The sequence below is a fragment of the Topomyia yanbarensis genome, chromosome 1, assembly GCF_030247195.1.
Source record: "Topomyia yanbarensis strain Yona2022 chromosome 1, ASM3024719v1, whole genome shotgun sequence".
Classification (NCBI taxonomy): domain Eukaryota; kingdom Metazoa; phylum Arthropoda; class Insecta; order Diptera; family Culicidae; genus Topomyia; species Topomyia yanbarensis.
The window spans coordinates 192343334-192358185 of NC_080670.1; the positions used below are offsets into that span (position 1 = coordinate 192343334).

The 14852-nt window shown below is 41.9% G+C and overlaps 1 protein-coding gene and 1 long non-coding RNA gene across 3 annotated transcripts in view; one reads left to right on the top strand and one right to left on the bottom strand.

Moving 5' to 3' along the window:
- LOC131685416 (uncharacterized) overlaps positions 1-14852 on the bottom strand; it is a 41977-nt gene that overhangs the window by 25215 nt on the left and 1910 nt on the right. The window lies entirely within an intron of this gene.
- LOC131685365 (monocarboxylate transporter 12-like) overlaps positions 1-14852 on the top strand; it is a 420355-nt gene that overhangs the window by 23920 nt on the left and 381583 nt on the right. Inside the window, exons 1-2 of one of the 2 annotated variants that reach the window (XM_058969060.1) lie at positions 13653-13823; positions 14002-14832. In XM_058969060.1, coding sequence (XP_058825043.1) covers positions 14366-14832 — 467 coding nt within the window. In that variant the 5' untranslated portion in view covers positions 13653-13823; positions 14002-14365. Of the gene's footprint in view, positions 1-13652; positions 13824-14001; positions 14833-14852 lie in introns of those variants that run through there. The other variant, XM_058969054.1, reaches the window with a different exon arrangement.

Sequence of the window (14852 nt, forward strand, 5' to 3'; positions counted from 1 at the left end):
GAGGAGGAAACTGCTGGTGGGTGGAAAATTGCTTGTACTCCATAAAGAACATAGGCGTTGATATTATGTGCGAACGTGAATATGTTGGAATTTACACGTGAGCGAGTTTACACCTGAGATGGCTTTTCAATGCGAACTCGGAATTGGGTCAACACTATTTAGCTTCAGTTAGAATTTGTTTACCAAAAATCAGAACAATCTCTCGGGATTAGTTTGACGCAGAAATAATGGTAGTTCATCAAAACGGAGGATGTTTATTGAACATTTAAAAATAGTAATATTTCGATTGTATTTGACGAAACACTCAAATGTCTCATCTTTTGGCGCCCTTGGCGGAGGCTCAGTTTTGCGCCCCGTGCGTCATTTGTCTACGCTAGCAGTATTGTCAGCGAATATGCCACAGTGAATGTGAAGCTAAGTATCTGTAAGGACGAATTTCGCGCTAAATCGTATTCAGAGTTGGCAGCAGGCCCTCTCAGAATTTAATGAAACTTTCTGTACATGAAGACTTTGTCACAAAAAGCCACTTTGCATGCTTTGTTTTTCTAAAAATGATCTAGACTGTCTTTTGAAAAGGGTCAACCTTTTTTTACCATTTTTTTTCGCATGGCTATAGTCCAAAAATGACAAATCCTATAAAAAAAATTAGTGATTTTCACAAAATTAGCCAAATTTTTGAAAAAAAAATTTAAAAAATTCTTCAACGACTCCTACACTGAAAAAAATCGATTTTAAAAATTTAAAGTCGATTTTCAATAAAAACCATCTTTGATTGGGATGAAATTTTGCTCCAAGACAGGGAATTATGTTCCCTACCTACCGTCAAAAATTCAAGTTGGGCACTTTCAAGGAAAAAAAGTTATTTGAAAAAAACTTTTCCTTGTCCACACAGAATTTTTTTTTCAGTGTATTTTTATTCAGGGTTCAGAGGCCAGAACCCATAATCCCGAGGAGAGAACCCAGACTCTAGATTCCATAGCCCAAAGTACAGAATCCCGAGGAGAGAGATCAGAATTCAGAGTCGCGAGATTCCATAGCCCAAAGTACAGAATCCCGAGGAGAGAGACCAGAATTCAGAGTCGCGAGTCCTTAACCCAAAATACTGAGGCGAGTCTAGAGTCCAGAATCCAGAGTTCGGTGTCGAGAGTCCATAGCCCAGCGATCAGAACCCAGATTTCATAGCACAGCGAAGATATAGCTCAGAGTCCAGAATCCAGAGTTCAGAGTGCAGAGATCAGAGCCCAGAGCTCGGAGTTATGAGTTCTGATGCCGGAGCCCAGAGTCCAAAACCTAGAGTCCAGAGCCCAGAGACCAGAAACCAGGGTCTAGAATTCTTATCCCAAAATACGGAGCCCAAATCCTCAGCACATATTCCAGAGCCCAAAGTCCAGGGGCCCTAACACAAAATAGTGAGACCAGAGTTTAGAGTCCAGATTCCAGAGCTCAGATTCGATAATCCAGAGTTTAGATTCCATAGCCCAGCGACCAGAACGCAGAGCCCCAAGGAGAGAGCATAGAGTCCGGAGTCCATAATCCAGAGTCCCGAGTGCAGAGTGTATAGTCTAGAGTTTAGAGTCCTGAGTCCACAGTTCAGAATCCAAAGTCCAGAATCAAGACCCAGAGCCCATAGTTCAGAGACAACAGTCTACAGTCCAGAGTCCACAGCACAGAATCTCGAGGTGAGAGATCAGAATCTAGAGTTAAGAATGCAGAGTCCAAAGTACAGAGTTCAGAGAAGAGAGTCGAGAATTCTGGGTCCAGAGTCCAGAGCCCAGAGTCCTCCACCCAAATTACTGGGGCCAGAGTCCAGAGCTCTGAGACCGGAATTCAGAGCCCGAAAATACAAGGCAAGAGTTCAGAGTCCAGAGACCAGAGTTCTCCACCCAAATTACTGTGGCCAGAGTTCAGAGCTTTGAGACGCGAATCCAGAGCCCGAGGTACTTAACCCAAAATACTGAGGCAAGAGCTCAAACTCCAGAGCACAGACCCCAGAGGCCAGAAACCAGAGTCCCTAACACAGAATCTCGAGGCGAGAGTCCAGAGTCCAGTACACAGTGTGAAGAGTGTAGCATCTAGAGTTCAAAGTCCAGAATCTAGAGCTCAGAGTCCAGAGACGAGAATCCTGAGATCCGAGTTCAGAGTCCAGTAACCAGAGTCCTCAACTTAAAATACTGAGCCCAGTGTTCCGAGTTCAGAGCCCAGAGTCTAGAGCCTGGAGTCCAGAACACAGAGTCTAGAGCACAGAGCCCAGACCTCAGAATCTCAACCCAAAGTACTGAGGCAAGAATTCAGACTCCAGAGCGCAGAACCCAGAACCCAGACGCCAGAATCCAGAGTTCATAACACAGAATCTCGAGGCGAGAGTCCAGAGTCCAGAACACAACGTGAAGAGTGCAGCATCCATAGTTCAAAATCCAGAATCTAGAGCTCAGAGTCCAGAGACGAGAATCCTGAGACCCGAGTTCAGAGTTCAGAGACCAGAGTCCTCACCTCAAAATACTGAGCCTAGTGTCCCGAGTTCAGAGCCCAGAGTCTAGAGCCAGGAGTCCAGAACACAGAGTCCAGAGCACAGAGTCCTCAACCCAAAATACTGAGGCAAGAATTCAGACTTCAGAGCGCAGAGCCCAGAACCCAGAGGCCAGAATCCAGAGTCCATAACATAGAATCTCGAGACGAGAGTCCAGTGTGAAGAGTGCAGCATCCAGAGTTCAAAGTACAGAATCTAGAGCTCAGAGTCAAGAGACGAGAATCCTGAGACCCGAGTTCAGAGTCCAGAGACCAGAGTCCTCAACTCAAAATACTGAGCCCAGTGTCCCGAGTTCAGAGCCCAGAGTCCAGCGCCCAGAGTCCAGAACTCAGAGTCCAGAGCACAGAGCTCAGAGTCCAGAGACCAGTGTCGTCAACCTAAATTACTGTGACCAGAATCCAGAGCTCTGAGATCAGAATCCAGAGCCCGAAGTACTTAACCCCAAAATACTGAGGCAAGAGTTCAGACTCCAGAGCACAGAGCTTAGAACCCAGAGGCCAGAAGCCAGAGTCACTAACACAGAATCTCGAGGCGAGAGTCTAGAGTCCAGAGCACAGCGTGAAGAGTGCAGCATCCATAGTTCAAAATCCAGAATCTAGAGCTCAGAGTACAGAGACGAGAATCCTGAGACCCGAGTTCAGCGTCCAGAGACCAGAGTCCTCAACTCAAAATACTGAGTCCAGTGTCCCGAGTTCAGAGCCCAGAGTCTAGATCCAGGAGTTCAGAACACAGAGTCCAGAGCACAGAGCCCAGACCCCAGAATCCAGAGTCCAGAAACCAGTGTCCTCAACCCAAAATACTGAGGCATTAGGATTCCAGAGTCTAGAACACAGCGTGAAGAGTGCAGCAACCAGAGTTCAAAGTACAGAATCTAGAGCTCAGAGTCAAGAGACGAGAATCCTAAGAGAGTTCAGAATCCAGCAGAGACCAGAGTCCTCAACTCAAAATACTGAGCCCAGTGTCCCGAGTTCAGAGCTCAGAGTCCAGAGCCCAGAGTCCAGAACTCAGAGTCCAGAGCACAGAGCTCAGAGTCCAGAGACCAGTGTCCTCAACCCAAAATACTGAGCCCAGTGTTCCGAGTTCAGAGCACCGAGCCCATAGACCAGAATCCAGAGTCTCGAGGAGAGAGCTCACAATCCAGAATCCAGAGACCCGAGTGCGGAGCCTAAAGTTCACAGTCAAGAGTTTAGAGTTCAGATTCCAGAATGAAGGATCAAGACCCCAGTTACCAGAGCCCATGGTTCAGAATCCAGAGTGCATAGTACAGAAATTCAAGGCCAGCGCCAAGAGTCCATCAACCAGCGATGAGAGTGAAGAGTTCAGAATCTAAAGTTCAGTGTCCATTGTCCAGAGACCGGAACCCAGAATCCAGAGTCTCGAGGGGGGAGCCAAGAGTCCAGAATCGAGAAGTCCGAGTGCAGATTCCAGAGTTCAGAGTCCAAAAAAATAAAAGTTGCATTTCAAAACTCAGGCCGTATCTTAATAAAAAAAATTTTTTTTATGAAAATCGACTTTTTGGGACTTAACCGATTTCGCTATTTCGATTACCGTGGCTGATTTTTCTTTTGTAAAATTTTAGAACTCGAATAATGATTTCTTTTCTTGTATATAGTTGTCAAGTCATGTATAATAAAATTGCAATGTATACATTTGAAAGCTTTTAATAAATATAAGCAACTAATTCATGAGTGAGAAAGGCACAATTGCACCGCTAGGTGGATTAAAACAGGTTTTTTTCATCTAAATTTATTGAATTTAGGTATAAGTTATAGGAAATTTTATCTATTTTAATAAATTATATCGATTTCTCATTTCGGTTAACTGCGAGAGTACCTGCACTTGGCAAAGTAGGCCAATTTTCTAATTATCGATAAATAACGAAAAAAAGATCGACAGCAGAAGTTCCTATGTCTTTTTACTTTTCCGCAAAAAAATTCTCAAATGTTGCTTGATTTTCCGCCGAATCCTGGAGAAGGTCCCCTTAACGGATCAGAAGGAGCACGCTTCTCGTACCTGTCAGTATTCACACCTGGTGTTGTGGGAAGTGACTGAATTTTTGATTCACCGAGCAGCCGAAATTATCAATTCAATTTGGTGCTAGTACCTATTCAAAATTGAATTATTACACAGTACAACCACAAGACGTTTAAATGATCAAAGACGATGTACGTAGTTTGCCAACTCATGCTTAATACCGTCAGAGCAGTGAGTTACATCTAACGCCTCTTGTCTATCAGATCGTGCAAATGTTGCGCGATTTCCTACATTAAGTATGTCCAGATTTGTGCTACCTAACTATACCATCAATTCGGTGCCTCTCAAATTGTATGGCGGGCATTTGCATCACTGCCGATTATGAGTGGAAACAGTATGATACAACTCTTTTGAAATTATCAGAAGGTGATGATCCACTATTTGGCAAATATGCCGAACAATGAACGCATTTCTTGTTTATGTTATCAACAGTCATATTAACTGTGACAGTACAAATATCGCCTGTTTTGACGTCGGGTATAAGACATGCATCATCAGCTATTCGCAAGTATACATGCACGAGGCATTTTGCGTGGATTTGTCATGCCTTATTTGTTAAAAGCCACTAAGAGTTAGCTTTTCAACATAGAACTTTCCTTTATGAAAATATGTTTTTGGAACCAAAACTGTGGAAGCTTTTTCTTCCTGCTCAAAGCGGGATAGATTCAGAGTTTCAGTACGTTTATGCTGAAAAGTAAATTGTACTACTCTAACCATACTCGTACTACACCTTTCACTTATGGTACAGCAACTAGAAGACATTATCGTGACAGTTGAAACCTGGAAAATCCAACCAGCGACAATCGTTTTTGCTCGTGTTTAGTGCTAATACATGATGTCGGAAGTAGTGCGCTGTTTAGCGCATCATTGTTCGAATAAAGCGCACTACTTCCGACGCGATTCCACTGTTTAGAACCAGAGAAAATATGATTGTCGCTGGTTGGATTTTTCAGTTTTCAACTGCAATCAGAACATCAAACACACTGGCGAACCCCGAAATGAGTATTAGGAACATGACCACCATTTGAATCGCACGATTTACGAAGAAACAGGCGTCCACTGTGTGTCAGGGATTCGCTTAACACAGTAAGGGTAAAACCCACGACACTCCGTGTGCGACTGGCATATTTTAGCCCTGCCAGCCATTCAGTCCTCGGCACAGAGAAACACCTTGACTTGAGGACTCTTGTTTTTAGTCACCTCTTAAGACCTGAGAGCAGGAACTCAGTGGAACAATACCTGGCTGAGATACTACAACCCACCGATTGCCGCACGGCCTCTGGGCTGGTTTTATCCGGTGAAAGACAATAAACTGTTGTCAACCTCCTAGTGGACCACAGCCATAATTTATTTGTTTGTTTTCATTAAGTTTATGTACGAGAGCCCAAAATTCTCGTAGAAGCATCTAGGCCGCCCTGTCAGTAAGGGTCTGCCGGGCAGAACCCAACTAGCGGGGAAACCTCTACTTACACTGTACCTACTTTTGTAGACGCATGTTAGTTTTTTTTTATTTTTTCTGTAGTATTTTTATGGCCTTTTACGTCTCTAGTACGGCACCTTTTTTAACTGTACCAAATTTTTGTTAGAATATTGAAGGAGTCATTTAACGACTTTTACCAATCTCTAGCAAGTCTGCTCCTATTAGTTTATTTGTCTATTTTCATACCATCAATGCTATCCTTGAGAATGAACCACCTTGGTTAGGCAACTATTTTTTCCAATCTCATTCTGTTGCAAAAATGTTGTAGTCTACATTTCATTGTTTACAAAATTGAACATATTTTGCCGCATGTAGTTTTGAATCTTCGTTAATTTGATGGCAGTGTAGGGGAACACCTATCCGCCAATCGAGTTGACATATCTTTGGACTGAGCAAACTAATTCCTTTCTTTGTTTAGTGTTTATATTACCAACTAGGGCACTATGCATGTAATGTGCTTGGGGAATACGCATGGTCTTGTCTGAGTGAAATGAAGGCTGTTGAATCGTATATGAGTATTGAGAATCACCAATTCGCGAGAAAGATCGAAAACCAGTTACTAATTTTCGGCCCAAAAACAAGATTCACTCGTCCATCTTCAAAGAAAAAAAACTTATGTGGTATTTTATGGGATTCAGATGAGACTTTATACGTTTCAGCAATACTAATGCGAATACCGTTTTTGTTAGATCCCGAAACTGGTCAGGTTCTAGAACAGAAGGAAACATTTTTTTGAGTATGATAACGTTAAAGTCGAGATTTCCGTGTACATTGAGGATACTGCAATCGAGATGAGACAGAATTCCCACAAAAGTCGCCAACATACAGATAGATCACGTACCTAATTGTGCACTGATAACGTTTAATAATGTAGTCTAGGAAAAAAACTTCATTGCGAAAAACAACATGCAACCCATCGTCGCATATGACAACGTTTAAACTAAGATCGCCGTATATATGGATGACGAAAAAATCGAAGTACGTCTATACGATCTAGCTCTGCCCACTAAATTAGACTACATTTACAAATTCATTCCGAAATACTGCGAAGTTGAATTCGTTACGAAGGGTACTTGAAGAAGTGTTTTCCTTGGCATTCCTAATGGCGTTCGGATGGTGACTGTGCGGCTAACCAAAGCAATCTTATCCGACTTTTTAATCCAAATAACGCTGAGCACATACCCTGGTCAGTTATGTAACCAGACGGTACACGGAAACCTCAGCACCGAACAATCAACGAAGTTACAACAAACAACACCAACAGTCAGCCTTTAAAACAAGCGAATTGCCAACCACTAACTAATTCGTTTTGTGTTTCGATATCAGCTGTCAGTACCAACAGCAAAGTACGATTGCATCTAGTATCTCCAAACCAACAACCAGCACCATCACCAAGGAAGCAAACTCCGACGAAGACGGATATACAACAGCAGCTCGTTGGAACAAGAAACGAACTAGCACATCCAACATTGAACAGTACAAAGCCATACTCAACTTCCGAGCTGGGATACCTAAAACCTATCTTCCTTAGTTCTATTTTGAGTCGTTGCACAATCCATTTGCGCTTCCACGATATATTCATGATCGAGATGGTCAACAGTAGGTGCCGGAACCCAAAAATAGAATGCCCAAATAGAAATATACTTGAAAAGAAAGACAAGTTTTTTTTCCCACTAAAGTGACGGCCCGCGGGCCGATAACAAGTTTTGTGGTGCCGGTTCGCAGAAATGAGAAGCAAAGCGCCAATGAGCCACTCGCTTCCTTCGGTTGATTATAGATAACCCATGCCGTTCCGTCCTCGCTGTGAAGCGTAGATCTCTTTCGAAGCTAACAGCCAAGGAGTTCGAAGCCATAAAGGTGCGCGCCAGAGAAGTACACTGCGGTGACTTCAGGTATCTCTCGGACGACGGGAAGCGACCAGATCCAGCGATAAATTCATCATTGCCGCTAGGAAGGTTCCAACAAACCAAACCAAGGTCACATCACTAGCTAAACGAAAAGGACCGCTTCCAAAGCAGCCAACGGTAACTCGGCCGTTGTGTTTCCGGCCGGTCGGATTCAGTAGACACCACTCGCCTTTCCGCCAGCGACAGTACTAGCATCAAGTTACAGTAGAAGATAATTGGAGGGGAATAAACACGGTAAGAAAAAAATATTAGTTAGTTTTTCATTTCATTACTGTGTTACGAATATTCGAAAATTTCTGGTAGAAGCATTTTGGACGCCCTGCCATATAGGGTCAGGCGGGCTGAAAAATAAAGACCCTTTAATAGTGGACAAACTACTACGTACAAGATAATCGTGAAATCGTAACTTATTAAGTTGAATTGCTATAAAAATATTCAAAATCGGGGTTTAACTGCTAGTTTAGGTTCCATAACTTTTTTGTAATATTTTATGACGGCGCCGGTGGTTGAGTGGTAAGCGTGACCGCCACTCATTCCAGTTGGCCTGGGTTCAATTCCAGCCGAGGTCATTGAGATTTTTCTGAGGTCAAAAAATCTGTGGTCACGTCTTCCTTCGAAAGGGAAGTAAAGACGACCGTTGGTCCCCGATCCATGAGTTGATGGATCGATATCCAGTCCAGATAGCGGAGTCACCTCTTTCGCGTCGGCAAAGAAGAAGTAGAATCCAACTTCTATACCTACTAACGAGTATCCTCCTCCCGTGATACTTGTGGAGTGCGCAGTAGTATATACGGCCTCTAGCAAAAGCAAGTATCGAACTAACATTCCTTCCCTTTCCTTCCGCGATCAGCAGCCAGGGGTGGTCGCACAAGCTCAAGCTCAAACCCTCGTTCTACTGTTAAGCGTTATCGGAATTCCTCAAGTGCTGTATTCCAACTGGATTCTAGCGTTCCATGTAACAGAGCTCTACGATCAGTTTCCGTTAAACATTGCCGTATCTTTTGGCGACCATTCCTCCCAGTATTTATTATTACATTTTTAGTGGGGTCATTAGACCTAGCCTCGTGATGGTGCTGCCATCTTGAATGTAGCTGACGCAGTATTCAACCATCTGCTCCGGAGCAGACGCCAGATAGAGCCGCTCCTAACATGGTAAATTTCTTGTAAAATGGAAAGTACAAGACCTCAAGTTCCTGTATCTTTGACAAAGTTTTTAGAAATATGATTTTCTTCAATTTTCTGAAAGAGAGGTCTGAAGATTGCCTCAGGTTTAAAGCAATACCGTGATGATGATGATGTAGTGAACCCACCATCAGTCCAAGGGCTACGCCAGTGGCTGCAGTTGCTTTTAACAGTAGAGTCAAATGTTGCTAGCAAACGACTTTCCATTTATCGTTGTATGAAGGGCCAAAAAGGGTTGGATCCATAAGCAGAAGTTCTTATGCGCTCTCCACAGGGATAAAAAATCCAGTCGTTTGAGCTTTAAAGCAATACCGTGATATGCATAAAACCAATTTTCGAAGCAAAACTAAACTATTATGTTAAATTTCTAGTAAATTGAAAATTATGACTTTATTGGTAAATTAATGACCACCTTAACTGTTGTTCAAACAAAAAGAAGGAACTCAGTTTTCCCTAGTCTACCCTCTGATCTCGTATACACCAGAATTTAAACAACACCAGACATGTACACAGCAAAACAAACGAGTACAGTTAACTCGCATTTCACGGACGGAAAATACACGCTAGAAGCAACGAGAGATGAGTGAATCAAAAAATAAAGGGCACCTACTAAGTGAAAATATAATTGCGTTTGACTTTATACAAACTCGTATTAGACATACTGTGCACGAGGTGGAACAATTGATACAGCTGAAAATTGAACTTGAGTTGACGAAGGTGTCACACATACAACTACATCATACAAGGAATGTTGTATGCTTAACGTTCTATAGTTTCGTGGTGAAGAACAACATGCAACACGACATTGAATATAACAACATTAAAACCAAGATCCCCATGTACAAGGACAACGATATGACGAGAATCCGCCAACACGATTTGGCACCGCGTACAACTTTAGACTAGAAGAAGAGGGTTATGCCAGAATCACTCAAAAACACAATAAGCACCGAACATTCATCAGCGAAAATCAAAACTGCTCTAGCGAAGACGACATGGACGTACGGGAGAGCGAGAGAGAGAGCAGACTCAACTCAAATTGTCCCACATCGGGAAAGAAAATTTATACATGGAGAAGTTTCGGTTTGCTGAAACGAGACAAGAAAAAGCATAATTGTGTTGACTAGTGCCGTAGTTATGTGTAAAAAATAAAAATATTGTAATAATTAAACGATTTCTCAAGGTGCTGTTTTCTTGTTCGTTGTTTTGTTCTTCTTGTTCTTGTATGAGCGGTTGCGTTTTGGTCCTTTTAGCCGTCGCTTCGTCGAGTTGCTAATATAACCAAAAAAAAAACAAAAGAAAGAAAGGGTGTGATTAGTGATATCAGTATTAATGTAGATTAGTGAATCTCGGTGGTGTGCTTTCTCTAGTTTGTCTACCCCTACGAAATGTTCCTGCCAGCGCTTTTGAGTCAACGTTATCAATACTAAACGGATTAGAGGTTGTTCTTTAGAACTCTTACCCTATGTGCGGGTTTGGGAATCGAACCCAAGTGAGCTGCGTACACGGCAATCGATTTACCAACTACACTATGGCCACTAGGGCATTGCAAAAAAAATTTTTTTTTTTTGAATGACAAATGTCAAAGTAAGGTCAGATGCCAAATTTCACATCATTTGGTCAATTTTAGACCCCCGCCCACTTCGCTTGAAATTTTTTGAAATTGGTACTATGGGAAAATATGGAGGAAAAATACATTAAATGCTATAACTTTTTAAAGGAGCAATCAGAAAATTACAATTTATGCCTCTTTTGAAAGAAAATAATCTTAGTATTTGAATGGAGATATATTTGTTTCTAGAAAAATACGGGAAAGTACTGGGTCATTTTGGACTCAAAATCCCAAAATTTTTAATGATTTTTCTGTTCCGTGATGCAAATTATACATATTTTGTATTTTTTCTAATGTGAAAAAATCTCAGAAATCGATCGGAACCCTTTTGACCTTAGTCCGAATACGAGAAGTTGGGGTTATAGGGCTTATTGTCATTCATATTAAATTTTATCATTTTCTCATGCATATATCTCTATTATTCTTCAATCAATTTTCATAAAATGTGACTTGTTGAACGTGTAAAATTCTGAGGAATAAAACAAAAATAAAAACGTTAAAGGTAAAATTCAGAAACAACAAACTTTTTGATATTTACTCTACAAATCTCATTTTTTTCATTATTTGTCCTAACAGCTCAACTTCCCCTATTTTTCCAGGAATGAAACTTTTCTCATGTGATCCCTAAGCATATTTTACACTAAAAGTAGTAAATTAAATAAGAATTTTGTTGTTAAATGGAGTTAATATGTGCGATTTTATGATAAAAATGTAAAATCGACACTATATGTCAGATAATTTGATGTTCCTGAATTTTATTGGTAACGAATCTATTTTTGTTATAATCCTAAGGATTTTCTACGTTCAACAAGGTATAGTTTATGGAAATTGAGTGAAGAATAATAGAGACATATTTCGAGCAAATGATGAAATTTAATATGAATGACAAAAGGCCATATAACCCCAACTTCTCGTATTCGGACAAAGGTCAAAAAGGCCCCGACCGATTTTTTAAAAATTTTTCACATAAGAAAAACTACAAAATATGTATGATTTCCATCACGGAGAGAAAAATCATTAAAAATAGGGGATTTTGGGGCCAAAATGACCCAGTACCCCACTTTCCCGTATTTTCCTAGAAACAAAAATATCTTTATTCAAATACTAAGATTATTTTCTTCGAAAAGAGGTATAAATTGTAATTTTCTGATTGCTACTTCAAAAGTTATAGCATTTAATGTATTTTTCCTCCATATTTTCCCATAGTGCCAATTTCAAAAAATTTCAAGCGAAGTGGGCGGGGGTCTAAAATTGTCTAAATGGTGTGAAATTTGGCATCTGAGCTTACTTTGATATTTGTCACAATATGAGAGGGAGGGCCTTTGAGAATCAAAAAAAAAATTTGCGATGCCCTAATGGCCACCCCCATCAATTCACTTGTAAGTAGGAACGCATATCCACCAAACAATCATGAAGACATCCGTACCAATAAGAAACGACAAAGTCAGACGAAGCAAACATGCCCAGCGCCACCAAAAAATATGCTTGTGCCTGTCGTTAACTCTTTGAAAGCCTAATTTAATCTGAGATCACTTATTGGTTGATAACATGAAACATCAGCCATCCTCCTACTCAGACCAAACAATACGTATTTACCTTGCATATTCCGCAGGAATCAGTTCTGCTGATCAAACTGAACAAAGCAAAAATATATGTTGTATAGTAGCTTATCAGCCCAGCACTACCCGGGGGAACTTGGCCATATACCCACTGCTCTATAGCCAATCCCAAGTAGCAATTGCAACTTGTTGAAAGTTTTAAATGTTGCACATCTGCTACACAATATTTTTTATTGTTGGATATATTTGAAAAGAATTTCTACGGGTTTTTAAACTGATTGTATAACTATGTAATAATAGAGCAGGCCAATAGTGTTAAGTATGCAAACATCAATAACAGTTGTGAAACTAATCAGAAACTTTGCTAACTTGCACAAACAGTCTAACAAGTTGCAAACGCCTCTTTGTTTGCCATTCCACCCTAAAACAGAACTGTCCAACTACCCAATGCTCGACAAATGGCACAGCTATTGTTTTCATTATTTTGCTGCATTTAGGGACATGTTGCACAACATACAAACAAAGTGCGCTTTTTCCATAACATAGCTGTTACCAAGAGAGTTACAAATACTAAACAGTAACAAAGCGTGCTACTTGGGATGCGATGTGATATCCAAACTGGACTATTACTAGATGACATCTAAAGAGCACACAACACTATGAAATAAAGGACTGTTGGGTAATCAAGGTTGTGATGACCGGAAGAGTAGATAACCGACTCCCTCCTTGAACTCACACGATTAAAAAGATACAGAAAAATTCAAATTATCCACCCTTTATAGCAAATTTAACATATACACTTTCCAGTGTCAAGGTTTTCTTTCAACATCACCCATTTCGGCTAATGTAATTATTCGCCTCCAGCATCGTTGCATAAAAACAAACCCACCACCGACCGCCATCCCGTAAGCAAACAAGTGGCAAGGCTATATGTGGGTACCTTTATAAAGGACGTTGGCAAACTGTCAGAAAAATTTTTTCGAGTAGGTGTTCCATACAAACCATCTTCCTCAAAACAAAGGTTCCCCCGTCCGTCCGTCCGTCATCCATCCCATACGCAGTTCGTAGCTCGCGAACATGAATTTCGTGCGGTCGGTAGTGGTTTTTTAGGGGGTGGCCAAATTGTCCACCGAAGCTCGCCTGGAAAAAGCAACTGTCGCAACTGTGTAGGAAAATGGGGTTGCGCCCAGACAAGGAACCGTGTCCGCGTAGGTGAGGGAAGGTCGGGTTGGTTTTCAAAATTTAATTTGTTTAGATTTTCCGTGCGCGCGTATTAAACGCGACATTAACTGGATCGGCGAGTTGAGGTGAGGGGAGGGATCGAAGCTGGTGGATGTCGCTTGAAATTACGCAGACGACATTGTTGTTGTTACTCCCTACCCGGAAACCTTCCCGTTTGGTCTGTGCCTGCAACCTATTTTCGGTTGACCCAAATTGGCCAAGCCGCAGTTCTGTTGTTGTGCGACGACGGTGGGATCCGCTTCATGGATGAAAAATTTATTACACCGGGAAGCTGGCGGAGGTAAAGGGTTCAATTTTCTGTTCGGTTCGAAAAACATGTTCAAGATTAATTTATTCTCGCTGTTATGGACTAACTATATTCATGCGCTAAAATGTTCCCCCAGAACGAGCAATTAGAATTCAGTTTAATTACGATACTAAATTCTAACCATATATCTCTCTCTATTTTTACATTCCAGAATGTGCACTTTGAAAAAAGGTCAATGGTTCCACAATCGCAGCCGGCCATAATTTTCGTCATCGCACTCCACCAACGAGAAAAGTGTCATCATTTAACGATGTCTGCTGCCATAAAATTGCAATACCGTTGTAATTCCAGCGAAACAAGCAATACTAGCGGCGAAGGACGGTAATAATGCTACTCCCGTTCCGCCGTGGAACCATCGCAGGAGGCGCGATAAAAAAAACTGTTGCCATAGAACATCGAAACGCGCCCGCCGAGCCGGTGACGGTGGCGATGGTGGAGCAGGCGATGGTGGAGCAGGCTACGGCAACGCGACAATGGACAAAGTTTGAAGAGTGAATCTCCCGGTCGGTGGTATAATGTCTCCCCTGAAGTACAGTAAAACATGGCCCTCGATTCTAGCAACCAAGATGGCCATGGTGCAGTTACGTGTTGATTCGCGGGGTCGAACGTACAGCTTCATCATCGAACCGACGAATTCGCATCAGCATCGCATCGGGACCGGTTCAGTGCCGCTAATGGAATCTAATCGTGGCTTCCGGATGGGCCATCCGCAGATTATCGTTCAGACTCCGAGCGAGACGCAGATGCCACCGTTGCCGGATGTGGCCAATGTGGGCGAGATCAAGTTACAGAATAGTGGCGGTGGTAGTGGTAGTGTCGGTTATGTGTGTCAGTGCAGTGCAGCCGGTGACGGGCTGGGTGTTGTTAGGGGGGAGGAAGGGTCGCGTACCAGAAGGCACTTTCGATCGGAATCGATCAAGATCGATAATTGGGATTACATTTACACCGAGAAGCTCAAGGCGACGGAGGACTGTGGAGGATTGTAAGTAGTCCTGTTTTTAA